At 42.3% G+C, this 27,900-nt stretch overlaps 2 protein-coding genes across 2 annotated transcripts in view; both read left to right on the top strand.

Moving 5' to 3' along the window:
• The window catches only part of SLC39A9 (solute carrier family 39, member 9), a 50,023-nt gene extending 30,067 nt beyond the window's left edge, over positions 1 to 19,956 (top strand). Inside the window, exons 3-7 of the mRNA XM_010846693.1 lie at positions 5,776 to 5,973; positions 12,416 to 12,484; positions 13,552 to 13,637; positions 14,138 to 14,272; positions 15,989 to 19,956. Of these exons, the coding sequence (XP_010844995.1) occupies positions 5,776 to 5,973; positions 12,416 to 12,484; positions 13,552 to 13,637; positions 14,138 to 14,272; positions 15,989 to 16,219 (719 nt within the window). The 3' untranslated portion in view covers positions 16,220 to 19,956. The remainder of the gene's footprint in view (positions 1 to 5,775; positions 5,974 to 12,415; positions 12,485 to 13,551; positions 13,638 to 14,137; positions 14,273 to 15,988) is intronic.
• A 2,610-nt stretch (positions 19,957 to 22,566) lies between these two features.
• Positions 22,567 to 27,900, top strand: part of PLEKHD1 (pleckstrin homology domain containing, family D (with coiled-coil domains) member 1) — a 43,955-nt gene continuing 38,621 nt past the window's right edge. The window contains exons 1-2 of the mRNA XM_010846819.1: positions 22,567 to 22,639; positions 23,463 to 23,579. Of these exons, the coding sequence (XP_010845121.1) occupies positions 22,567 to 22,639; positions 23,463 to 23,579 (190 nt within the window). The remainder of the gene's footprint in view (positions 22,640 to 23,462; positions 23,580 to 27,900) is intronic.

Raw genomic sequence — 27,900 nt, 5'->3', positions numbered from 1 at the left:
ATGTTAGAACTCTTTCTTTAATTTACTTCCAGAGTATGAGATGAAAATCATCAGTGGCAGCAGAGTTTTCCTTGAAAGCAGTTTAGGTTTGGAGAAATACAGTTTATTCAACGCCAATCTGTTTAATAACATAGCTGACCCATTTATTCAGTATTATTTTAGATCAGAAGCTGGTATATTAGAAAGTAGGAGTTTTATTGTGGCTCATAAACTTGACTCCGAAGGCTATGCCAAGAGTTCCAAAATGATTTAGATAAAGAAAGCGTTGTTAGGATAAGATATAGAAGGTTCTTATACTCATCTAAATTGAAAAATTCTGATATAGGTGTACCTTATTATTAAGGGATGTGAAAGTTGGACCATAAAAAAGGCTGAGTGCCAAAGAATTGATGCTTTTGAATTGTGGTGCTGGAGAAGACTCTTGAGAGTCCCTTGGACTGCAGGGAGATCAAACCAGTCAGGCCTAAAGGAAATCAACCCTGAATATTCATTGGAAAGACTGATAACTAAAGTTGAAGCTCCAGTACTTTGGCCACCTGATGCGAAGAACCGACTTATTGGAAAAGACCCTGATGATGGGAAAGACTGAAGGCAAAAGGAGAAGAGGGCGGTGGAAGATGAGGTGGTTAGATGGCATCACTGACTCAATGCACATGAACTTTAACAAACTCCAGGAGATAGTGAGGACAGGAAAGCCTGGCATGTTGCAGTCCAAGGGTTGCAAAGAGTCAGACACGTCTTAGCGCCTAAACAACAGTGAAGGGAAATAATGTTGATCATCCTTTGAAAGTTGTAATTGGCTTGACATTTAGTTTCAGAGCTATGGATACCCCAAAAGTAATTGCCTTTAAAAATTATTATACAACTGTTCACAAATAATAGTATGACTAACACCCTTTAATGAGGTGTTAACCCACCTTTGTACCTCAGCTCACTTTAGCATAACCTTTCACCTACTTTAGCACATACATCTGTTACCTATTAAGTCTGGATTTATAAAGAAGCATGTGCACAATTATCTTGAAAGTGAAAGTTTCTCAATCACGTCCGATTCTTTGCGACCCCATGGACTGTATGTCGCCCACCAGGCTTCTCTGTCCATGGAATTTTCCAGGCAAGAATACTGGAGTGGGTAGCCATTTCTTTCTTCAAGGGCAACCCAGGGTTCAAACCTGTACCTCCTGCATTGCAGGCAGATTCTTTACCATCTGAGCCACCAGGGAAGCCATTCTAAAGTATAAGACTAAAAGATTGTATTTTATTTCCATTTAAAAAAGTCTTTTTGCATTGGAAGGAATTAATTGCCTAACTTTCGAAATGAAATGTCACATTAAAAAATTACAGAAGTGTGAAGGCCTTTTTTTTTTTGCCTTCAAAATCTATTTGTTGAGTATATACTCAATTTATGGCCTTATATTGATTGTTAGAGTTCATAGATCTACAGTATAGCTTCTGCCTTCAAGAATTCACAGCCGATGGAAAATGAATAAATTAACAGTCAGTGACAGCAGGGGTTGGCAAACTTTTTCTTTTTTTTTTTTTTTTGGCAAACTTTTTCTAAAAGGGCCAAATAGTAAATATTTTAGGCTTTGTGGGCCATATGGTTTCTGTTGCAGTTACTCAGCTCTGCTGTCATAGCATGAGAGCAGCTATAGACAATCTGTGAACAAATGAGCATGGCTGCATTCCAGTGCAAATTTTATTTACAAAACTAGACATGAACCCTTGTCCTGTAGTTTGCTGCTGTCTGAATTGTAATATAGTGATATAAAACTTATGGTTGACACACACCAGTCTGCTGGATATGCGTGAGCAGAAGAGGACACAGAAAATGTCAAGGAGGAAGGAACTTACAGGCTGAGTCTTGAAAGACAGGCTGTTATCCAGGAGAAGCAGCATGGAAGGCCCATGGATTCATGAACTGCAGAGACTAAACAAAGGCAGAGATGAGAGCTCATTTTGTTAAATATTTAGTGGGGACCTTTTAAAAAGGTAATCATTCAACCCTTTCCAATAGCATCTTTCTAAGTAGTATTGAAAATTGTAGGTACCAAAATTCTATGACTTACTTCACATGTGTAGTTTCTTTACATTTATACATATGAAGAATTGGTTTTGTATATTAAAATGGAAGCATACCAAAAATTGCCTTGTCTTTAGAGAAAGTCAAGTGTGTTACTTTATTTATTTTTCTTTCTCAAGGCCATGCTAATTATTTGGCAGTGTATAATAGTTCGTTGATTTTTCACAAACCAAACACCCTTGTGTTACCATGAGGCCACAGTTTAATTGTCCAACACTACCAATCAAAATTCTTAGACTGCTTCTCTCATAAACTTAATTATTTTTCATCTCTGAGCTTTCAGTCAGTTCTCTGGCTTAAAATCCTTATTGCTAACAATAATTTTGCTTGTGTGAAGAACAGCGTGGGCATACTCTGTCTGCCCACCTTTTCCTCCTAGACCTGTCTAGAGTTCGATTCTCTTTAATTGATCACTGCAGTGTAGGCTTCTAATTTCCAGGAAATGCCTCTTATTCCAAAATCATCTATTTCTTCATCTGAAAGTCTCTCTCTACCTCCAGCAGTGCTTCCAAACTGAATGTGGCAACTCACTGGATCTTGGGATAAATTTAGTAAGTTGGGCTTGTGACTGGCATTTAAGAGGAGCACAAGGGAGGGACAAAGAGAAGGAAATTTTTTGTGTTGTAACCACTGTAAAGTCGCAAAGAGTCATACAGCAACATCAGATAAAAACAAAACAAGGCTGTCTCCTCTCCACCACTTGTACTTAACATTGTACTTGGAGTCCTAGCCAGATGCTAGTTTGCAGTAAGGCCAGAAACAGAAAGATAAGGCACAAAGATTGGCAAGAAGTAAAACTATCTATTTGCAGATGACATGATCACCTATGTAAAAATGGTTAAAAATTTAAAACCTCATAGTATCAAATGTTGACAGTGGTATGGAGCAACTAGTACTTTCAGACATTGCTATTGGATATGTAAACTGGTACAACCACTTTGGAAAACAATTTGAGAGTTTTATCTTATGTTGTTATGTTTAGTCACTTCAGTCGTGTCTGACTCTGTGACCCTATGGACTGTAGCCTGCCAGGGTTCTCTGTCCGTGGAATTTTCCAGGAAAGAATACTGGAATGGGCTGCCATTTCCTCCTCCAGGGGATCTTCCCGAACCAGGGATCAAACCCATGTCTCTTATGTCTCCTGCATTGGCAGGTGGGCTCTTTACCACTAGCACCACCTGGGAAGCCCATTTTCTTTTATAAACATACATATACCCAAAAGTTCTGATCCTAGGTATTTACCCAAGGGAAGAGAAAATTTGCATCCACAGAAAGATTTCTATCTGGACTTCTCTGGTGGTCCATTGGTTAAGCATCCACCTGCCAATGCAAGGGACATGGGTTTGATCCCTGGTCTGGGAAGATGCCACATGCTGCAGGGCAGTTAAGCCCGTATGCCATAGCTACTGAGCCCACGCTCTAGAGCCCGTGCACCATAACTACTGAGGCCCGGGTACCTTGATCCACAACAAGAGAAGCCCCTGCACCACAGCTAGAGAGTGACCCCTGCTTGCTGCTACTAGAGAAGGCCCACTTGCAGCAGTGAAGACCCAGCGCAGCCTAAAAATAATACAAATACATTTCTTAAAAAAGAGAAAGACTTGTACCTGAATGCTCGTAGCGACTTTATAATGGACCAGTGTTGGAAATTACCTAAATGTCCATCAGTAGCTGAATGGGTAAATAAGTTGTGCTGTGTCTCTACAGTGGGGCATTATTCGGCAAAAAGGAGGACCAAACTACAGATACATGCAGAGCTCAGATAAATCCCAAATATTCTGCTGATCAAAAGAATCCTTATGCAAAAGAATACATATTGCAGGACTCCATTTATATGAAATCCTAGAACAGGGAAAACTCAGGGGACAAAAAGCACATTCAGCACTTGCTTGGGACCAGGACTGACATATTGACTCCAGGGAAGCACAGGAGAACTGTTCTGGTATTTTTGAGTACTGTTCCAAAACTTGAACTTGGTGGTAGTTTAACTAGAGTTTTTACATTTGTGAATTAAATAAATTCACACACCTCAATAAAGTGTGCTTTAAAAAAAGATTGAGACATTTAAAAGCAAATTAAAAAAAAAAGCAAACAATGAAATCACTATTCAGAAAAAAATCTTAAGGCTAAAAAATTACTTTGGGAATATGAAAAAGTTCTGGAGATGGATAATGGTTGTAGAACAATGTGTCTACTTAAAGCCACAGAATCATATGATTAAAAATGGTTAAAATGATAAGTAAATTTTATGTAATGTATATTTTACATTTTTTAAAAAGGTTAAAAGAAAAAGCTATGTAAACAAAAAATCTTTAAAGAATTAGAAAAATGTATTTTTGTTATCTTAAGATGGTTTGTGCTTCTCAGTAATGACTTTTAAAGAATTAGCTAAGCTAAGTCAAGTCACTTCAGTCGTGTCCGACTCTGTGCGACCCCATAGACGGGCAGCCCACCAGTCTCCCCCATCCCTGGGATTCTCCAGGCAAGAACACTGGAGTGGCTTGCCATTTCCTTCTCCAATGCATGAAAGTGAAAGTGAAGTTGCTCAGTCGTGTCTGACTCTTCAGGACCCCATGGACTGCAGCCCACCAGGCTCCTCTGTCCAAGGGATTTTCCAGGCAAGAGTACTGGAATGGGGTGCCATTGCCTTCTCCTTTAAAGAATTAAGGCAGGGTCTAAAAACTACAGCAGGCTTCTGTGATTTCTTTAGTCAAAGGTTAAATGCTTAATCTAATTATAAGTGATAAATATGTTTAGTATTTTGGCCTGTATTTATAAAACCAACAAAGATAAGAATTCTTGAAGTGTTCATGCTTTGAGTGTCAGATATTTGAGTATAAACTAGTAGTAGTAATATTGCCTAGCCAGGTGTCATTTCCTGTAATTCAGAGTATCCCAACAATTGTATTTTTAGAACTGAATTTATACTGAAGGAAATGTCTCGTTTAAACTGCTCTGCCCTTTGGTTTCTAACGGGTGATTGTCCCCTGATATTTTTTAAAGCTAAAGCGTTTTATACTCAGTTTGCTCTTTATTTGCAATTTTTGTATCAACCTAAGAGTGGACTCATTGGAAAAGACTCTGATGCTGGGAGGGATTGGGGGCAGGAGGAGAAGGGGATGATAGAGGATGAGATGGCTGGATGGCATCACTGACTCGATGGACGTGAGTTTGGGTGAACTCCGGGAGTTGGTGATGGACAGGGACGCCTAGCGTGCTGCGATTCACGGGGTCGCAGAGTCGGACATGACTGGGCAACTGAACTGAACTGAAGTATAAAAACAGATGAATTGTTTTCATTGTTATTGTTCTTCATTTGCCTGTTTTCATCAGAATAAATCTTTCCGTGGTTTCTGGTGAGACTGGTGTGAATCTCTATAGACAGAAGGGGGGATTGGAAGATGATATCCCTTGGGAAAATGACTGCTTTCTTGCATGGTGATTTGCTTCCAGTTCCTAGGTTTTGAGAATAATAGGCAGTTTAAAACTCTGCCTGCCAAAAGCAGAAGAGCTTTGGGAATTTTTTCATCATGAACTTTAAGGGAGTTTATGACTTGCTAGATTACAATATAGGAAGTGAATGTCTTTGCAGGAAAATCTGTAGAGCTCAAAGTACAAAAGAACAGAAGCCTCTACATAAGATGCTTTAAGGGAATAAACATGTTATCTCTTTATGGTTCATTCTGCTCTAGGGAAGCACCACCAAGCGAGTCAAACACAGAACGTGATTGCATCAGACAAAGTAGCGGTAATACCGGTTGCCCATGAACATGAGCACAGCCATGACCACACACAGCTGCATGCCTACATCGGCGTTTCCCTCGTACTGGGCTTTGTTTTCATGTTGTTGGTGGACCAGATTGGCAGCTCCCATGTGCATTCTACTGACGGTAAGTGGCCCCAAGGTTTTCTGGGAAGTCCAAAAAATTTGCATTTTAGGTGATCATAAATGATTGAATGATTCAGTATGTATCAATGGCCATATTTAGTACTAAAACTCTTGTCTTAGGTTCTGGTGAACATGTTGTTCATTTGAGGAAGCTAGTGGGTTGTGACATGTGGCACAAGAGAGTGTTTATTGGGTTACTACCAATTATCTTAAAGCTGTTTCATTTGATGGAGGTCTAGGGCAGAAGTTCTTAACCCTTTTTCTGCCATGGAGCCTTTAAGCAGTCTAAAGCCTGTGGACCTTTCATTGGGATAAATAATGTTTTTAAATGCATAAAACATAGTTCATAGGACTACAGAGAAAATCAATTTTATTGAAATATAGTTACTAAAACATTAAAAACAAGTTTGTGATAAAGGATGTCTTCTTTATCAATGTATTAAATAATGATATAATATATTTAAATTATAAGCAAGTTAGAGTTAAATTTAATTGTTTAGGACATTAGTATAATAGCTATTGTTGAATAGCTTGACTAAGAACATTAAATTCTGAGATGGGCTTTAACAGGCAACAGATTGTCAAGTTGAACATCCAGTTGATTTGGGTTTTTGTTGTGATGGTTATTACATGGACAGAGGAGCCTGGTGGGCTGCAGTCCATGGGGTCGCGAAGAGTCAGACACGACTGAGCGACTTCCCTTTCCCTTTTCACTTTCATGCATTGGAGAAGGAAATGGCAAGCCACTCCAGTGTTCTTGCCTGGAGAATCCCAGAGACAGGGGAGCCTGGTGGGCTGCCGTCTATGGGGTCGCACAGAGTCGGACATGACTGAAGTGACTTAGCAGCAGCAGTGTATAAAAGCCTGATTCACAAAGATACTTTATTACTGATACACTTAAACACATTTGTAGCTTGCTTTCCTAGAAAGATAAACTTCTTTCAAGGACAACTAGAATTCTCCAAGACTTTTAAAATCAATTCCAGTCATAGTAACTTTTTTGTCTTGAGATCAATGAATTCATCTTTGGTTAAATCAACATCTTTGATATGGTTTATATTAAAAAGGATTCTGAGCCATGATGCACCTTTGATACCATTGTGATACAAATAAATTTAAAAGGGTTATAATAGACATGAGAATCTATAGATATTTCTTTTCAAATAGAGAATTTTACAGATAGAAACTACTAGAAAACATAGATATCTTGGTCCTCAGTGAGAGATCCCATGACTTCTACTGTTTGGTGGCTAAATGACTGTTAGGTACAGAGTTGTCTCATAGCTACGCAGCTCCATCACGTGAGCATTTACAGACAGGAAGACTGTGAATCAAGCAGTGTGTCAGAACTTCGAAGTTGAGTTCAGTAGCTCATTCGTGTCCGACTCTTTTGTGACCCCATGGACTGCAGCACGCCAGGCTTCCCTGTCCATCACCAACTCCTGGAGCTTGCTCAAACTCATGTCCTTTGATCAGTGATGCCATCCAAACATCTTATCCTCTGTCATCTCCTCCTCCTGCCTTCGATCTTTCCCAGCTTCAGGGACTTTTCCAATGAGTCAGTTCTTCACATAAGGTGGCCAAAGTACTGGAGCTTCAGCTTCAGCATCAGTCCTTCCAATGAATATTCAGGACTGATTTCTTTTAGGATTGACTGATTTGATCTCCTTGCAGTCCAAGGGACTCTCAAGAGTCTTCTCACAGTTCAAAAGCATTAATTCTTCCATGCTCAGCCTTCTCTATAGTCCAACTCTGACAACCATACATTACTACGGGAAAAATTATAGCTTTGACTAGACAGACCTTTGTTGGCAAAGTAACATCTCTGCTTTTTAATATGCTATTTAGGTTTGTCATAGCTTTTCTTCTAAGGAGCAAGCATCTTTTAATTTCATGGCTGCAGTCACCATCTGCAGTGATTTTGGAGCCCAAGAAAATAAAGTCTGTCATGGTTTTCATTGTTTCCTCATCTATTTGTCATGAAGTGATGGGACCAGATGCCATGATCTTAGTTTTTTGAATGTTGAGTTTTAAGCCAGCTTTTTCACTCTCCTCTTTGACTTTCATCAAGAGACTCTTTAGTTCCTCCTCACTTTCTGCCATAAGAGTGGTGTCATCTGCATTCTGTAAGCAGTACTTCTATAAGCCCTTAGTTTAAAGTAGTGATGAGTGAAAGTGATAATAAGAAGGTATCTTAGGATGACTGTAAAATAATATAAAATTATCTGAATTCTATTGGTAAAGGTAGTGCTAATATTATTTGTGGATTATTGTCTATATTTATGACAAAAGGAGATGCTAAAGTTCAGTTAAAGGTTAGTAAAAATAAAAATGCACTTTTTTTCAATTTAAGATCACAAACACCCCCTGCATCATTCTCCCTGTGTTCTCCTATTAGACCCCAGATTAACAATCCTTGATCTACAAAAAAGAAAAAAAAACTGTGGAAAAGCTGGCAAAAGACGTGAACAAATAGTTTATGAAAAGATGTAAAAATAGTTTTTAAATACATGAAAAGATGTCCCCTGCATTTAAAATAAGAAGAATGCAAATCAAAGTTCCACTGAGATGCCATTTCTCACCTGTCAGACAGTCACAAATTCAAAACCTTGAAAACATATATTTATTCTATTGGCAAAGCTGTGATGATATAGGCACTCTCATCTGTTGCTGTGGATGTTCCTAGTGGTACAGTCCCTGTGGAGGGGAGTTTACCTTTCAAGCCAGAAATCCCACTTCTAGGAATCTGCTCTGATAATTCAGCTCCAGTGTGAAGATGCATGTGCACAGTACTCAATGCGGCATTGTTTGTCATTGTAAAACCACTTCAGTGTCCAGTCACACAGACTGAGTGAAGTGTTGTGTGTCTGTGTAATTGAGTTCTCTGTAGCAATGAAATAAAATAAGGAATCCAGTCTCTGTCAACCAACAGGGAGAAATTTCCAGGAAATATGTTAAGTGAGGGGGAAAAAAAATAAATTACCATCTGTCATATATTTGTGTAAGAAAGAAGGAGAAACAAGGAAACATGTATATATTTGCTTATCTTTACAAAAAAGAAACATAAGGATCAGCTAGAAACCAAAGTTGATTACTTGTAGGAGTGAGGGCAGTTGTGGAATAGGGTAGAAGGGTTTTAAGAGAGGGCATGACACTTCCCTAGGCATGCCTTTTCGATACACTTTTAACTTTTGGAAATATGTTAATGTTTTCCATATTCAAAATATAAAATGAAGTCAACAAGGGTCGGGGAGCCAGCTGAAACAGATGAACTATACATCAAATGAATAACACAATCACACTGAAAGGGATTTAAAAAGAATAAATTCAAGTAAGTCATGAATGTAGTTATTTGGTGATATACCTTTAGTAGTGGGTAGAGTTGGGCAAGAAGTATAAACAATACTGAACTCTTTTTAGTAGGCTTTGTCTTTTCTAATGGTGTGGGCAAAAAAGCATTCTGAAACTATTTCAGATATGTTACAAGGTTGAATAAATGAGTAGCTGTGCTGCTGTTGGTGAAACCAGAATCCTCACTGAGGAAGAAGGGACATGCAAACAGGGAATGAGGGAAAGCAAGAAAGAACCCCTGCAGGGGTGGATTGGAACTGGGACTATTGGAATCATGATTTCGAAAACTTGTATGTGTATGTGTACATATATACATGTGTGTTTACATATACATGGGTGTAAGTCATAGCTGTGTGTGTAGAGAGGGCCTAGAAGTTAAGACACCCCACTGGCAATGAGCATATCAGGGCTCTTCAAAGAAAGGACTGATTCTAGGATGAGGCAGGGTAAGGATAAAATGAGCTTGAAATATCTAGTGCTCAAAATATATATGAAGAAAAAAGATGGGATCGTCACAGGATATAGGAACCAGCTTGAAGGGGCTTCCATTGGCCAGATCTCAGACAGTTTGTCCTCTGAGATGATTAAGAACAGCAATAAAGCATAAACCATTAAAAAAAAAATGGGAGTCAATGCCCACATCCACACGAGAGAAAAATAAAAGAGGGGAGGACATTTGCTTCCAGCAGAACGCTAAATACTGGTAAACATGAAAGCGGTTGGAATTGGACATTTTTGCAACCTTTCTAGTAAAAATTGGCTCAGGCCAGAATCGTCAATAAATGTTAGATCTAGGGGATATGTTTTGATTTGCTTATTAGTTGCAAAGGGGGAAAAAGTAACTAAATGAAGAAATCAGACAATACCTTGATCAGATGATCAATATTAATGTCACTGGTATTCTGCTTCAGTGTGTACAGAAAGTTCCTTTTAGATCAACCTCCCTGCAGGTGACTATAAACTTTAGACAGAGTTTTGAAAACCCACTGTCTGAAGACACTAGAGAATCACCTGAACGAGGCAAATTATGGAAGGGAGTCTACACTGGGAACTGATTTTTACAGCTTTTAGTTCCTGTTTCTCCTTTTAGCAGTCAGTGCCTATGGGGTAGCCAACTGATAGAAGAGTCTTTCTGGCCTAAAGAGGACAGAGTTCAAGGTAACTACAGTCACTGCAGAGTGAGAGGAGAATCTTAGGAAGGAGACAGACAGAGGAAGTCAGCCCTAAATTCTGTGTATAAAGTAGCCAAGTCTGTGGCTAAGCCCTGAACCATGCTTTCTTGGGCAGGCTCCAGGCAGGTCCACTAAGGACGAAAGAACTAAACTGAGACTTAGGCAGCTGCCCAGAAGACAGAATTTGCAGTTTGAGCCAAATCAAGTTACTTTAAAGCAAAGCAAAAAAGAAATCAACATTCTTTGGAGGAATGTAATAGAATCCATAGTATCCACAAGATAACGTTTACAGTGTCCAAGATGTAGTCCGAAATTCACACCACCAGTGAGCAGCAGGTGTACGTCCTCTGCGTCTGGATGTGATAGTCTGAGAAGCGTCACCTATGTAGTATTCCATCCAAGAATGCTTTTTCTAAGGACACATCAGACAGATCCAAAAGTAAGGACCACTCTGTTAAAAAACAAAGGTGCAGGGAGGGGAATGTAGTCTTCAGAGATATCAATGTCACAGAAGTCAAAGGCAGAGAAAATGTTTCAGATTAAAGGAGACTAAAGAGATAGTTGGAGAAGGCAATGGCACCCCACTCCAGTACTCCTGCCTGGAAAATCCCATGGACGGAGGAGCCTGGTAGGCTTCAGTCCATGGGGTCGCTAAGAGTTGGGCATGACTGAGCGACTTCACTTTCACTTTTCACTTTCATGCATTGGAGAAGGAAATGGCAACCCACTCCAGTATTCTTGCCTGGAGAATCCCAGGGACAGAGGAGCCTAGTGGGCTGCCGTCTATGGGGTCGCACAGAGTCGGACACGACTGAAGCGACTTAGCAGCAGCAGCAGCAAAGAGATAGTTACAGCTAAGTATAACATGCAGTCTTAGACTGGATTCTTCTTGGGAAAGGAAGAATGTTCTGAAAGTCATTCTTGGGCAATTGACATAAGTGAAATATGCAAGCGAGTAGAAAAAAATCTCAGTGGTATTTACTGAATTTGATAACTTTACTGTGATTATGTAAGAAAATATCCTTTTCCATTAGAAATACACACTGAAGGATCTAAGGATAAAGAGTTAACGAGTAGTATAAAGTGCAGTATACTCTTAAATGGTTCCAGGAAAGGAAATGTCTGTGTGTGGTGTGGAGAGAGAACAAGAGAGCCTAAGTACAGATGATAAGGCAAATATGGCAAAACGTTGGACAGGGTGTTAAGAAATTGGTTTAACTGGACTGGACAGTGAGAAATACAATGTATCAGTTGATGTAGAGCTCAAGAACCTACTTAATAGAGCAGTTTGGATTGAATTTGAAAAGTAGCAGATTCTTAATGTGTTAACTGACCCCTCAAAAGAGTGGTGAGTTAGGAAGATGATTCTGACAAGGATGTGTCAGATGAATTTGGTTAGGGAGAGATGAGAGTAAGAGGAGACATCCAGATCTACTGCTAGTTTAGGGGTTGGAGAAGGGGTTGTTTGGGTTGATGAAAATTTAGGTTAGGATGGTGGCAGTAAAATGGAGAAAGGCAAATGTAACAGACGTTTTGATGTTGGAATAAAGATAAAGTTGCAGGAGGCTGAGGAAGGGGCAGGGGGAGGCAATGACAATGAGACTGGTCTAGAGAGAAGTGGCCAGAGGCCGCAGAGCAGGCTCCTTGGAGAGCTGGAGTGGCAAGGGGTGTGAGGCAGCTAGGGTGACCTCTTGCCCGTTCAGGGAAGGCTGGGTCAAATGAAGAGTTCCCATCTGCCCGTCTCTTCAGGACAGGAGAAATTTCTAAGTGTTTGAAGCAAAAGGAAAAAGACAATAGTAGGGAAGATAATAATAGTCTACTTAAAACAGCTTTCAAAGAATTCTTCCACCTCCAGGTGAATGTCCTACTAGCTTCTGTTTCCCGTTGCTTCACGGCTGACTTGCCTATTTTTTACTTCAGATCCAGAAACAGCAAGGCCCAGCAATTCCAAAATCACCACCACGCTGGGTCTGGTCGTCCATGCTGCAGGTGGGTTCAGATGGCAGGGGACCCCTTTTTCTGTCACACAGGCACCATCCACAGGAAATACTCTTGGGCTGACCTTTTGGAGAAGGGGTTGTTTAATGAAGTCCTCCAACAGAAGTATGAACCCCAGTGTACGCAGTGTCAGGGGATTGTAAGCTAAGGATGGTTTTTATATTTCTTATCAGATGAAAAAGAATAATTCATGGCACATGAAAATTACATGAAATTCAAATCTCCGTGTCCATAAGTGAATACAGCCATGGCCACTTGTTTACGTATAATCTGTGGCTACTTTCACACAACAATGGTAGAGTTGAGTAGTTGCAAGAGACCAAATGGCGCACAAAGGCTAAAATATTTCCTATCTGGCCCTTTAAGAGAGGTTTGCTGACCTTTTCCCTAGGACCTCATCTCGCACACTTCTGTACTGAATAGCCCTGTGCCTGTTATCTACCCAGAATGCCAGTTGAGGCAGGGGTGGGCTGTAGGGCGTCAGAAGTCTCAGCCGTGCTGACTGGGAGCACCTTTGAACCATAACCACAGCCAGTCCCAGCTGTAGGGGTCTGTAAGTGACAGAAGCACGTGCAAGGTGACCTGTTACCTGGGCTTCATGGTGATGCGCTTTTCTAACAGAAGATTCACCCATTCAGCCAGTGCTTACTCATTACATACAAATCATCTATGCCGAGTCGTGGTGTCTTTGTTTTTTCACCTGCAAGATGCAGAGATGCCTCCTTTGAAATTTCTTGCTTTTTCTATTATTGCAGTTTAACTGATTAGTCAGTAGATTTTTGAATGTCATACTTTTTCAACAATAGCAACAATAACTGGCATATTAAATATCAAATAGCACCTGTGCTAAGCTCCTCACATGTTACCTCATGAAAACCTTGAGAATATGTACTTTATTGAACCCATTTTAGAAATGAGAAGGCTAAGGTTCAGAAAGCTTAAGTAACCTTCTCAGAGCCTCGTCCAGCTCTATCTAACTCTGAAGCCCACACACGCACCCACCACACTATTATAGTTGTTATTTATAGTGTTTTATGTTTCATTTTTTCCAAATTCAGCTGACGGTGTTGCTTTGGGAGCAGCAGCTTCTACTTCACAAACTAGTGTCCAGTTAATTGTGTTTGTGGCAATAATGCTACATAAGGTAAGCAAAATTTTGGTGTAAGATTTGTTATGGACTGCACCTGTAATTAAAATTTTCTCTTTGGTCTTTGTGTTTTTCTGGAATGCAAATGTTTTTGTGGTTATTTTCTTAACTGCTGTTCACCTTAGAGAATTTAATAAATCTGTTTAAAACTGGGTCTTTTGCTACCATTTTCTTAAACTTGTAAGTTGAAGAGATTTTATTTTTTTATGGCATATACACAAACTGTTAAGTCCTCTACAGATTTCTGTATTTCATGGTAATTTTTGTTCATAAATATTTTTCCTTTCTTATACTTAACTAATTCACATAGACTCACACACACACAAATGGGACATTTTCTAGCTTAGAACATTAATTCTTAAAAGGCAGAGCCCAGACTTAGTGTTGGTTATACTTGGTTTTCTTGTATGATAAGAATTTAGTCAGACGACATGTACTTCATCACGTAGAAGCAATCCAGATTTCTAGACTAATAAGGGATGGTTTTTCTTTTCCAGGCACCAGCTGCTTTTGGGTTAGTTTCCTTCTTAATGCATGCGGGCCTCGAGCGGAATCGCATCAGAAAGCACTTACTCGTCTTCGCACTGGCAGCACCAGTCATGTCCATGGTGACTTACTTAGGACTAAGTAAGGTGAGTCTGACTCAAGGTTACCCGGACAAGTGTCTAACTCCCTGTGATTACCAAAACTTATGGTCTCTTATGTTGAGTTTTCAATTAAATTACTGCCTCAAGCTAAAAAGAAAATTCAACTTAGAAGCCTGTACTGTACAAAGTGTACATCTTAATTCTAAGTCAATCCTCTGCATAAATTTAGAACATTTTCTTATTCATTTAATTAAAAAACTTCTTTCCCATCAGTTCCAAAAATATTTGCACAAATACGTGATCTTTAAAATAATCCAATTTAAAGCTCATCAGACATGCTGGTTATATTTAACTGGTACGTAATAAGTCACAACAGTATGGATGTAATGTTTCAGTGAGCACAGGAAGTGTGAGTAACAAGCTTGCGGCAGCTTTAAGAGCAGCAGCGGATGAGCAGAGATCTCTGCATTCAGCTCAGACTCGGATTCTTCTGCTCCCGGCTCTCATAGCAAGTCCCCAGGTCTTCGTTGTTACACTGATCGTACCTCCAGTCCTGAAGTGGCGTGTGTCGTTTGTCACATCAGACCCCAGGCATTCTACTCTGTTGCTCCAGTTAGACCTTCCCGTGCCTTATTATTCTGTCCACTAGGCTGCAGTTCTTACCAACAACCCTTCCCGTTTTACTTAAATATCAATTGGCAGGCGACAGAGGAAAATCTTAGAACCAAAGCAACTTAGGGCTTTCCCCACACTCTCTGAAGATCACTGATTCTTTTGAGTGTTATTCAGTTCGTATTTGATATAGAAAAGCTTGCATTGAAAGGAACATGAGAAATGAAATGGTTAAAGAATGGTTAAGTTCCTGTCAGTCAAGGCTTAGCTGATCTGGATTGCTAACACCTCATTGTTCACCTGAAGAGCTCTATCTTCTTTTAGTCAATGAGTAATAATACATAGTTCCCTTTTAAATATTATCCTGTTTATCACTTCACTGATCAATGTACGTTTCTAGAACTTTTGGCAAAAAGATATGATAATTTTGGAGGCACAGAGTTACAGGTTACGTTTATGGCATGTTCTTAAATTTTCAGTTACTTGTCTTAGTCTCTAGGGCCACATTTTTAATTTTAAAAAAAGATGGAAATTAATTGTGTAAAGATTAGCTTTTGAGATATTTCTAGGCTCTGTGAGGGCAGGTACTACATTTCAGTTATCACTGTATCTCAGGCCCTGGCCCAGAGCCTGGTGCATATGGGAGGTTTGTTAATATTGGTAGAACAAATGAATGTATGAAATTTGATATCTGCATTAATGCTGTTGATTCCATCTTAATAATCTTGAAGTTTGTTTGTAAAAGTAATCCCAAGTGGCTCAGTGGGTAAAGAATCCGCCTGCAATTCAGGAGATGCAGGTTCGGTCCTTGGGTTGGGAAGATTCCTCTGGAGGAGGGCTTGGCAATCCATTCCAATATTCTTGTCTGAAGAAACCCATGGACAGAGGAACCTGGCAGGCTACAGTCCATAGCGTCACAAAGAGTCGGACTTGACTAAAGCGACTGAGCACGCATGCACACATGGCCGGTAGTCTTAAACCCTTATTTGGAAGCTTCCCATAAATAACAAAATTGTTCTGATCTCAAGGTGTCCCCACTTCCCAAATCACACCAGTTATGAATATTGGGTGCTTTTTTTATTATTATTCTTTCTGACTCTGCATGTTACTTGACTTAATTTTCTTCTCTCTCTCTCTCTCTCTTCACAGAGCAGTAAAGAAGCCCTTTCAGAGGTCAATGCCACTGGAGTGGCCATGCTTTTCTCTGCCGGGACCTTTCTTTATGTGGCCACAGTTCATGTCCTCCCTGAGGTGGGCGGAATGGGGCACAGCCACAAACCCGACCCCGCTGGAGGGAGAGGCCTCAGCCGCCTGGAGGTGGCAGCCCTGGTTCTGGGTTGCCTCATCCCCCTCGTTCTGTCAATAGGACATCAGCATTAACTGGTGAGGGTCCAGCCTCGGTCCACGGCCGTTCGCCATTCAGTGAGAACAGCCGGCACATGACAGACACTCACTTCCTCAGCCTCTCGTCTCGCCTTGCCCATCTCCACCTGTATTCCTAAAGAGTCCAGAGGGAGGTGAGAAGAAAACCTGGAGTAATGGAAAGCTTTCAAGTAGAAACAGCACACTGCGAAGGATACAGACATTCCGTTGTGTTGTCTTTTCAAGGGCCCTTGGCATTCTGAGTTTTGGTGTTTCCCTTAACCCTATTCTCAGGGAAGATGGAATTTAGTTTTAAGGAAAAGTGGAGAACTTCCTACTCATAATGAAATAATTATGAAAGTACAGTATTCTGTAATTAAGCTAAATCTCTTAGTTTAGAGGCTCTGCCACTGTATCCATTGATTTTTTAACATGGTTCTCACCGTGTACGACTGGTGCTTTAGCATCCATGCCACTTGCCTTGAATGAAGGTCATGATGCCCATTGTGTTAGATGCTAAAGATAAGTAGTTCATCTGGGGCTAGAGTCGAGAAAATGATGGCAAGACACATTGAAAACTGACTTTACACTTGAGAGATCCGGTGAAGTGGGGACATCTGGGGGACTGAAACACCCCCTTGAGCATGCGCCTCTTGACAGAGAGCCTGCCTTCCATCAGGTGGGGCAGCAGAGGTGGACTAGCTTTAAAGAGGTGACGCGTTTTATAAAACATTTCTTTTCAAGTCCTCGTTTGTATAGAGGAGCCAAGTTCTAGTAGGTTCAGACCAACCTAGGCTTCCCTTCTGACTGTTCTAAGAACAGTCAGATCCCAAAGTATCTTTGGAAATTAAGGGGTGTTAAATTTTAAGTGAATTTGAACAGTTACTGACATCTTTGTAGTAACCTTTTTAGAAGAAAGATCTCCCAAACCTACTTGTCCTTTTTTTGTCTCTTAAGTATTTATCTTGGTAGACCAGCAGTCCCTCTGGCAAAATACTCAGTGCCCCTTCGGGACTGCCAGGTCAGCATCACGCAAGCACCTGTAGCACGGAAGAAAGTCAAGATATATCACAAATGGGAGGTGTTTGCCTGTTGATTTAAAGCTTATTAAAATCATGTCTTTTGTCTCTTCATCTTTTCTGTATTTTATTCCTAACTTTTCCCTCTAGCCCTTCCTCCCTACAATTTGCTGCTTACTGCTGGTGGTGATGCTAATATTTGTGTGAGTTAAGTTCTCATCAGGACAGCCTCTTCTTGGAACTGTGATGATACAGATAATATTGTTTCTGTCCTCTGTTCCTTTCAATGAAGTTACCTTTGTGTCAATTGCAGCTTTGTTAAGCCCTTAAAATGTCAACTTCCTCGTATGTGAGATGATACAATCACTGATATTCTGGTAATTTAAACAATTGAGATATTAAAAATAGTAAGCAAACTAGGATAATTTGCCCATATTTGCCAAAAATCCCTGTAAACCTTGTGTTATCAAATAAGTGTATAATATTATATTGTTAATTTATTTTGATTTTCTGTACCATTTCAAAACATTTCATAAAGTGGGAACCAAGACTATTTTTGTCAGGGCATTGGATTTAGGAGTTTTTGAAACATTTTGTATAATGCATAGACCAGCATGCCCAGGATTTCTGTATTTCTTCCTAGATGTGTCACTGGGTCAGCAGCTGTGGAAAGAGAACTCGTGAGCCCTCTGCTGGCTAGACCAAAGTAGCATAAACAGGATCTGGTTTTGGATAGTGGCTGGGAACCGTTGAGAACAGCATAAAAACCAACAGAAGGTGCAGCAGGAAAGTCTAGGTGACTTTCCTGCTAACAGCTGGGACTTCAGAGAGTCATGGGGTTTCACCCAGTCCTTCAAAATGACATGGTTGCCTTGATTCTCCCTGGAAATGTACTTTGTTAAATAAATAGCTCATTTTAGTGTCTGGTCTGGTTTGAATAGTGGCACTTTTCTATCATATTGTTGTGCAATGATCTGAAATTTGTTCTGCTGGCCAAAGCCTCTTCCTGCAGTGCCTTGCCATCACACGTAAAAGTTGGGCTAGAATATCTTGCCGGGTAGGGCCTTGAACTCTGGCAAGGGCAGAACTCACCTCCAAATTGGTTGTCGCCTCTGGACCCCACATTAACAAGCAAACCTTTCAAGGCCTATCAGCTCTCAAGAGCTGTGGGCTGTCCAAGATTTTAAAACTGCTACCCCAGGAACCACTCATTTCCCTCCTGGTCAGCAGGCAGAAATAGCCATACTAATCTTACAGGGCTCTAACGCATCTCCAGGCAGCAGGGTACTGAGCGGCGTGGCAGGGGCCTCCTTCATTTGTGGGGGGCGGGGGAGAACTTATGTGGGCAGTGTCCCAGGAGAGGCCACACTGATGGTCACTTACGGGCACATTTCAGCTCCATTTTCCTCTTGTTGAAAACTGCCTCCTTAGATGTGGACGCCTTAATGCTCTCACGCGTTTGGAAACCTTGGCAATACTTCAGTCGCTGCTGTGATTACAGATGGAATTATTGGCTACCAAAGAGATGCAATTGATGATGAAAAGCACTGTCCTTCCTTCTTCATAACCAAAGTTAATCTTAATTACAGTTTGACTCCCTTTCCTCGGTACGGATAGACTCTTCAGATGTTGAGTGCTGTCTTAAATGGCGAATTAAGGTGAAAATTATACTCATCCATTCCCTTCATTTGTTCGCCAGTGAATTGCTTTTGTCAGTTGCCATATCCCCAAAGCAGCCATCTTCCAGGTATGATGGCTTTCCTGTGCGCGCTGTTGCCAGATTTCAGTTCTTCAGGTGAATTCTGCCCTGGAGTGCAGAGTGTTGAAACACCACCAGAGGCTCTGTGTTGTCCCTTTCCCTCTTCACCTTTTTATTTCCCTATTCAAAACAGCCAAATCTGTTCCTATATTTTGAATCATTAGAAAAATGAGAGAGGTGGCTGTTTTGAGTGGTCAGTTCTTCGTAGAAAGAAGAAAATGTAATGGTGTTTTTTACTGGCCTGCTTTTAAGTGTCACTGCCTGGTTTTTCCTCTTTTTCAAGGATTAGAACTAGGAGGACATGCCAGCCCCTCAGATACGTGGTAGCCAGGTACTGAACATGGGAACTGTGTGTATGTCAACAGCACAAGCCCCCAAAGCATGTTCCTGCCTTTGGGGCCCCTGAGCCCCATGGGAGACTGAGAATGACCAGATTTATCCAGAACTGCTGTAGGGCAAGGTGAGAACCCTCTAATAGTGTTCCACAGGGGTACCCTCCTTGCATTACAGGATTTTTTGCTCAACACAGAATGGTCCACATTACCCAAAGAGCACTGTTTGAGATGCTATGAAATTAAAACCAGTCATGTAGCCCCTTTGTACCTGAGACATCTAGATTCACCTGAGAAGACCTGAGGGAAATGTATGACTTGCATGAAAGGGCTCGACAGGCATTAGGAATTTTCTAGATATGCTCAGCCTAACACAAGGAGGTTGACTTTGATCTGTTTTCTCATAGCATCTTCTACTAAGTGAGAAATCTCATGGGCTAACACTGCAGTCCCCCTGGTTTGGTAGCCTAAATGGTGATTTTAAATGTCCCCTTTTTCTGGATCCTTTGTAAACATGAAATCATTCCACGGATGGCTGCCTTATAATTTTTGTCTCTTTCCACTTTAATTGTGAATGGTTAAAAAAGATGTTTTTGCTGTTTTCTGATTTGTTTTATGATATTAAATTTTTATTAGTGCATACCATATGTGAGTGGCTCATTATTGATCCTCTCGGCAGTTTTTCCATTTGGTGACCAGACTGGACCCACATTTGAACATCAGAAAAGGTAATGAAATGATTTGAGGGGCAGTGGAAAGATGTATCTATATGAACCTCCTTTAGGAAAGGAGAGAAAGAAAGGCAGAAGGGAGATAAAGGACTCAGTATACCATCTTCCCCAGAGATAGCAACTTATTGACCATTTTTTTTCCTTTGCCTTTGCTGTCACCAAATATTATTTATGAAGGTACCTATCTAATCCCAGAAAAGAGATGCAGGCCAGTAGATCCCAGTCACAGTGGATGCATTTCAAAGAGCAGTTACTAATGTGAGTATGTAGACACTATTAACAGTGGACCCTGGAAACATTTAAATGGAAGTGAAAATTATAAATTTGATAAATATTTTCTCCCTCTGTAGTACTGAAGCTTGCTTTTTAACATATACTGATAAGGGCCATATATAGCCATGTATCATTTAAATATATCACTTATCTGTTTATTCATTAGATTTCATTATTACTAATCCACTGTGTGCTGACTTTCTATGTGTATTGCATATGCTACTAGTTACAAAGTTTGTACCCAGAGTGTTAACATGTTTCCAGAAAACCTCTCCTCATGAATAAGAAAATAGGCCATGGGACATGGTACTCATGATTCCTGCCATCTCTTGCGAAGTCATCCCTCCTTTGCCTTAAGCAGTGGGTCGTGAAATCTTCAAAAGCCAGCTTCAAAAGCCGTTTTATCCTATCACCCTGAGATCAAATGTATGTATCTATGTGCCTGTATATGTGTACAGATCTGTATATGTACAGGTTTAGTTAAAATAGCCAACAGTCATTATTCTGTTTAATTTCTAATTCTTAACAAGCTAGAGCTGTGTCATACAGTGTGGTTTGTAGGATGTAGGAAATAAAACCAGCTTTGTGTCCCCCTGTTTGCCCCGTGTCAGTGCCACTCCTCCAACTCCCTCTGTCCTCCAGGTCTTGTTCTGCATCTTCTTTAGTTAGGCCAGGGCTTCCCTGATAGCTCAGTTGGTAAAGAATCCACCTGCAATGCATGTGACCCCGATTCAATTCCTGGGTTGGGAAGATGCACCAGAGAAGGGAAAGGCTACCCACTCCAGTATTCTTGGGCTTCCATTGTGGCTCAGCTGGTAAAGAATTCACCTGCAATGCAGCAGACCTGGGTTCAATTCCTGGTTGGGAAGATTCCCTGCAGAAGGGAAAGGCTACCCACTCCAGTATTTTGATCTGGAGAATTCCATGGATGTGACCACTGTATTTAAAGTTGTAATCTGCTCATCAGTGGTAAGAACCCCTGGGGTAAGAAGCTGATCACCTTTTAATATATGCTTTGTAATATATGTCTTTACTTTGTCCTTCTTGTCTGCTAAAATATAAGCTCCAGGAAGCTAGGTTCTCAAAAAAAAAATCTTGTTAAATGAATCAGTCTGTTCTGAGGGGCCACTTTTTTCCTCATCTGTTCTCTCCCCTCCTTTCCTCCACTAGCTGCTGCCCTGACTCCCGGCAGGACCTACTGCTGGCCTTGCTATAGCTCTGGCTTTGTCTCACACTGAGGTGAGGGCTGTCAGGGCAGGAGACTGAGCAGACAGGTGCAAAATTGACCCAGTTCAGGTTACGAATCCAGTGCTAACATTAGTAAGGTGCTGTGTGGCTAATTTAGGGATGGGAAAACCTGGATCCCATTTCTGGCTTAGCTACTGATTTCTATTGCAGTGATAGCTACTGCCCAGTTTCTATAAATTTTGGATGAGTGAAAGCATTTGTCCCAGTCTGGTTGCCTTATTCATAAAGGGATCCTGACAAATTCTGGAGCCGTCAGAGGAGAGAGCACAGTGAAGAGGGGATGGGAAGCCGGGGCCCTGGAGACAGTGTGGAAGGCACTGGATTATTATGTCTGGAATGCTCTTGAGGGTGGAATTTGATAGCCATCACCAGATAACTTCAAGGGCTGTCAAGTGCGGGAGGGTACAGATACCATATTCTCCCTAAGGTGGAACCGGAAGTGGAGCCCTGCCTCTCCAACAGCCCACTCTTCACCCAGCGGGGTTAACAGCCCTTCCTATGGGCCAGGCAATTCCCAGAGCTGAGCGTACAGAAGGGAATAAGGGTCTATTCCAGTCCTTAGCGAGCTTGTTCAGTGAGGGGTTCAAATAAAACAACTGACAATGAAGCCAGTTATTATTGGGAGCCAGGAAGGGATAGAGAACATGTTGGGGCAAGAAACCCTGGGTGGGCTTCAGAGAGAGCATCAGAGGGAGATGAAAGCTGCCCTGAGCTAAAAGGCTGGGCAGGATGAACTCGAAAAGGTGGGATAGGGAAGACCCACATGGGCAGAGGCCCCAGGGCACAGGAAGAGGGACCCTGCCTCAGAGGTGCCACAGCTGGAGGGAGGAGAGGGAGGCAAGAGCTGGTGTGCTGGCTCCCTCGGTGGCTGCAAAGCTTCCCGACTGAAAATCCTGCAGATACCCAAGCCCAGCCACGGTGCTGTAACTCCCGCCTCCGCTGCCACCAGGGCCCCTCCCAGGTGCAGCCTTGGCTGCCCTCGCGCTGAGCCCCCCATCACCACATGGTGCCTCGTGCAGGTGGGAGTCCGCAGTGTCCCGATCTCTGCGCTCTGGTGGCTCCCCTGGCACCTCAAGGTGGGGCTTGGTGACTCCTTGCCTCCCCCATTCCTGACTGGGGCCCAAGGACTCCCCGCATTCCACCTCTGAACATGGGTGTCAGTTCCATTCAGAGGACCTGACCCAGCCTGGGAGGGGTGCCCAATCTTCCTTCTACCCGCCAGCTCTCCCTCCCCAACTCTCTCGTTTACCTAAGAGACCTGGCCTGGAAGTGCCACACCCACCGTCTTCCTCTGTCACCACTGTCTCCCCAAAGCCTCCACCCTCCACCTCTCGTTTCCTCCATGCCTCCAGCCCCTGTGTGAATTGGGTCTTCCCTGGGGCTGAGCGTGCGGTGGCAGTGGAAACGTGAGAATTCATGGAACCCGCCTTACATTCTCCTCTTCTCTCTCTGCCTTCGCCCTTGTTCTATACTTTGAGAAACCAGAAAAGAATATGCTACTGGATCTAAAAGAAATAGTCCAAGGATAACGTGATGCTGAGTTGGAAGGGCCCCTCTTGATATATGAAGCCACGAGCTTTGCAAAGTAACTTGCCCAAGGTCTTTTCACGGAGTAAGGACGTAGCCACCACTGGCACCCAAGCCTGTAAGCAGCTGGCCCCATGGATTGTTAACTCTGTTCCAGAGGAGAAAGCAGCACCCTAGCTCTCCCTCGGACTTTCTGGGAGAGCATGTGAGATTTTGACAGTGAATGGCTGTGGGCTTATTGGCCACACTTAGCCCATCTCCCATCCCCCAGTGAAGTCTTGTCTTTGCTCTTAGAAGCTAAATGTGTACATTTGAACCCACACATCACGCACAAGGGGAAGTCCTTTTTACCTCTGGTGTTTTTCTGAGCAGTTGTGCTGTTCTCAGTGATGCCCTTGGATGCTGAGAACCTGCGTCAGTGCTGTGACGAGGCTGGCAGGTTAGGAGGTCCTTGGCCACCCCCAGAAATACACACTGACAACCTCAGATGTGAGCAGTTGTTGGACAGAGACGGCAGAAGCCTAGCTAGCAAGAGGGTGACCTTGCTAATGAGAACTGAACTATAATGCAAGGGACTTCCTGTCTCAAGACATCTAGAATGGGGGTTTGCCTGGGGACGGGACAGTGGGTCTGTGCCCACACGTGCTCTCCCCATCCCCTTTGATCTTACACTTGGTTGCCCGGGATCAGGAAATGTCTCACCATCTTCCTGTGCTATCGCTGTCTCCCGAAAGCCTCCAGCCTCCACTTCTTCTTTCCTCCACCCCTCCAGCCCCTTCCTCTTGGGTTCCCCTGTGAGCAGTCAAGCCCTGCCACTAGTATAAGAGTCTGAGACCTACACTGGTCATGAGAAATTAGTCAAAATGGAATACAATTCTATAAAAAGAAGTGCTTTAATCCCCAGAAGGGATGCCATCAGAAACAACTTCACAAAAGAAGAGTCATTTGAGCTGAATCTTGAAGTAGAATTTGCGGAAGATACAAAAAGTATTCCAGACTAAGAGAATTCCAGGCAAGTGAAAAGAAGACATGAAAGAGCGTGGTAGTTCCTTGAAATATTAGAATCAGTGCAACCAAAGCAGAGAAGGTGTGATAAGGTGACAGGGTTAAGCCCCGACAATAAGTCAGGACCAGATTGAGGAGTGTGTTGTCAAAGGTCAGAAATGGGGAACTGGAGCTGAAGGAATGGAGACCCAGTCAAGGGTTTTAAACAAGAAGCTTACATGAACCTTTGAGTCTTGAGAAGATCACGTGAGTGAGGGTGGCGAGCCAGGACTCCCTGCATAGTCCAAGTGGAAGATGACTATACAGTGCAAGTTGAGAAGCCCAGAGAAGTCCAGGGATTGTCCTTGGTCACACACCTAATGACAGGACCTGGAATTAACCCTTCCTAACGCCAAAAGCAGTTGATAAGTCTGCCATCCATCTAAAGATTGCTTTCACGCCTCCTCACAGGTTCTGTTTTATAGATGAGGGACAGCGGAGGGCCTGAGAAGTCAGTCTCCATACAGTTGGCAAATTGAAACAAGAATCTGAAGCACCAGAACAGGGGCCAAGAAGAATCTGTTCAGCAAGCATTTGCTGAGCACCTACTGCATGCCCTGGACTCTGCTTCCAGGAGCTCACAGTCTGGAAGGGAAAAGAAAAACTCCCAACAAGGCAGAGAGACAGGTGCTAGGATGGAAGGATGGGCAAACGTTCACTGCAACCAAGAGGAGAGTTTAGTTTCCGCTGAATTAGTGCCATACCCTGCAGAAACCAGGACAGGAGCCTGAATGATGGAATTAGGATTGGAGGAGGAAAAGACGTCTATGGAAGAGATTCAGTACTACAGCAGGGCCTGGCCTGGAGCCCAGATCTTCCTGTTTCTTCTGCTTCCTGGCCCTCTAAGGACACTCTTGCTGGGCCCAGGCATCAGACTGACACGGGAGCCAGGAGAGCTCAGGGAACTTGAGGAGGAGCGTCCCTGGGTCCTTCGCTCAGCACCAGCCTGGTTGCCTGCCTGAGGGTGGGGCCAGGGAGGGCTAGGGGCTGCGGAGATGGCAGTATGGGAAGAGCCACTTTTGCCCAGGTTGCTGAGAGCTTTGGAGGCCCAATCAGGCTGTGACAGTCCAGGGAGACCCTCGTCACTGTGTCCTGCCTGAGAATGTCTTCCTACCCATCTCTGGCCGGAGTGGGTTAAGAAAGCCTCTGTGTCTGACTCACTCTGGCTGAAGCATAAGATTAGAGAGCTGGATCCCTGTTGGTACTCACACATTTAACGACCGTGGGCTGGGCATATACAACAGACATGCTAATACCTGCTTCACGGAAGAATGGTGACTACCACACGAGCCTGCAAACTATAGGTAAAAGCAACATTATGAAAATATCTGTTCAGTTTCACAGTAAAGGAATCAACAAAATGAAAATAATCTATGAAATGGGAGAAAATATTCGCCAACCATTTATCTGATAAGGGGTTAACATCCAAAATATGTAAGGAACTCAATCAACTTAATAGCAAAGAAGCAACCTGATGAAAAAAATGGGCAAGGGACCTGAGTAGACATATTTCCAAGGAAGAAATACAAATGGCCAACAGGTACATGAAAAGGTGTTCAGCATTACTAATCAGCAGGGAAATGCAAATCAAAACCACAATGAGATAGCATTTCACACCTATGACGATGGCTATTCTCACTAAGACAAGAGATAAATATTGTTGAGGTTGTGGAGAAAAGGGAACCCTTGTGCACTGTTGGTGGAAATGTAAATTGCTACAGCCACTATGGAAATCAGTATGGGGGTTCCTCAAACAATTAAAAATAGAACTACCATATGATGCAGAAATCCCACGCCTGGTATCTATATCCAAAGAGATTGAAATCAGTGTGTTAAAGGGCTCCCTGCATTCTCAGGTTCTTTGCAGCATTATTCGCGATAGCCAACCATGGAAACAACAGAAGGGGTCCACTGATGAATGAATGGGAAAGAACATTTCATACGCACACACACACACACACACATTGGAATATTATTTCACCACAAAATCTGTCATTGCAACAAATGCGGGTAAACCTGGAGGACATTACACTAAGTGAAATAAACCAGACACAGAAAGATTAATGCTGTATGTTTCACCTATCTGTGGAGTTGAAAACATCTATTTCTGCTTCTTTACGCTAAAGCCTTAGACTGTGTACAGCACAACAAACTATGGAAAATTCTTGAAGAGATGGGAATACCAGACCACCTAACCTGCCTCCTGAGAAACCTGTATGCAGGTCAAGAAGCAACAGAACCAGATATGGAACAACAGACTGGCTCAAAATTGGGAAAGGAGTACGTCAAGGCTGTATATCGTCACCCTGTTTATTTAACTTATATGCAGACTCAGTTCACTTTAGTTGCTCAGTCGTGTCTGACTCTTTGTGACCCCATGAACCGCAGCATGCCAGGCCTCCCTGTCCATCACCAACTGCTGGACTCCACCCAAACCCATGTCCATGGAGGCGGTGATGCCGATGAGATCCAACCATCTCATCCTCTGTTGTCCCCTTCTCCTACTGCCCTCAATCTTTCCCAGCATCAGGATCTTTTCAAATGAGTCAGCTCTTCGCATCAGGTGGCCAAAGTACTGGAGTTTCAGCTTCAGCATCAGTCCCTCCAATGAACACCCAGGACTGATCTCCTTTAGGATGGACTTTGTTGGATCTCCTTGCAGTCCAAGGGACTCTCAAGAGTCTTCTCCAACACCACAGTTCAAAAGCATCAATTCTTTGGTGCACAGCCTTCTTTATAGTCCAACTCTTACATCCATACATGACCACTGGAAAAACCACAGCCTTGACTAGACGGACAAAGTAATCTTTGTTGGCAAAGTAATCTCTCTGGTTTTTAATATGCTGTATAGGTTGGTCATAACTTTCCTTCCAAGGAGTAACTGTCTTTTAATTTCATGGCTGCAATCACCATCTGCAGTGATTTTGGAGCCCAGAAAAATAAAGACTGACACTGTGTCTACTGTTTCCCCATCTATTTGCCATGAAGTGATGGAACCAGATGTCATGATCTTCATTTTCTGAATGTTGAGATTTACCAACTTTTTCACTCTCCTCTTTCCCTTTCATCAAGAGGCTCTTTAGTTCTTCTTCACTTTCTGCCATAAGGGTGGTGTCATCTGCATCTCTGAGGTTATTGATATTTCTCCCTGCAATCTTGATTCCAGCTTGTGTTTCTTCCAGTCCAGCGTTTCTCATGATGTACTCTGCATATAAGTTAAATAAGCAGGGTGACAATACACAGCCTTGACATACTCCTTTTCCTATTTGGAACCAGTCTGTTTTTCCATGTCCAGTTCTAACTGTTGCTTCCTGACCTGCATATAGGTTTCTCAAGAGGCAGGTCAGGTGGTCTAGTATTCCCATCTCTTGAAGAATTTTCAAGTTTATTGTGATCCACACAGTCAAAGGCTTTGGCATAGTCAATAAAGCAGAAATAGATGTTTTTCTGGAACTCTCTTGCTTTTTCCATGATCCAGCAGATGTTGGCAATTTGATCTCGTTCCTCTGCCTTTTCTAAAACCAGCTTGAACATCTGAAAGTTCACAGTTCACGTATTGCTGAAGCCTGGCTTGGAGAATTTTGAGCATTACTTTACTAGTGTGTGAGATGAGTGCAATTGTGTGGTAGTTTGAGCATTCTTTGGCATTGCCTTTCTTTGGGATTGGAATGAAAACGGACCTTTTCCAGTCCTGTGGCCACTGCTGAGTTTTCCAAATTTGCTGGCATATTGAGTGCAGCACTTTCACAGCATCATCTTTCAGGAT

Source organism: Bison bison, unplaced genomic scaffold (genome assembly GCF_000754665.1).
Source record: "Bison bison bison isolate TAMUID 2011002044 unplaced genomic scaffold, Bison_UMD1.0 scf7180017864239, whole genome shotgun sequence".
Classification (NCBI taxonomy): Eukaryota; Metazoa; Chordata; class Mammalia; order Artiodactyla; family Bovidae; genus Bison; species Bison bison.
Note: the sequence above shows the minus strand (reverse complement) of the source record. Positions and strands in the feature narration are given on the sequence as shown.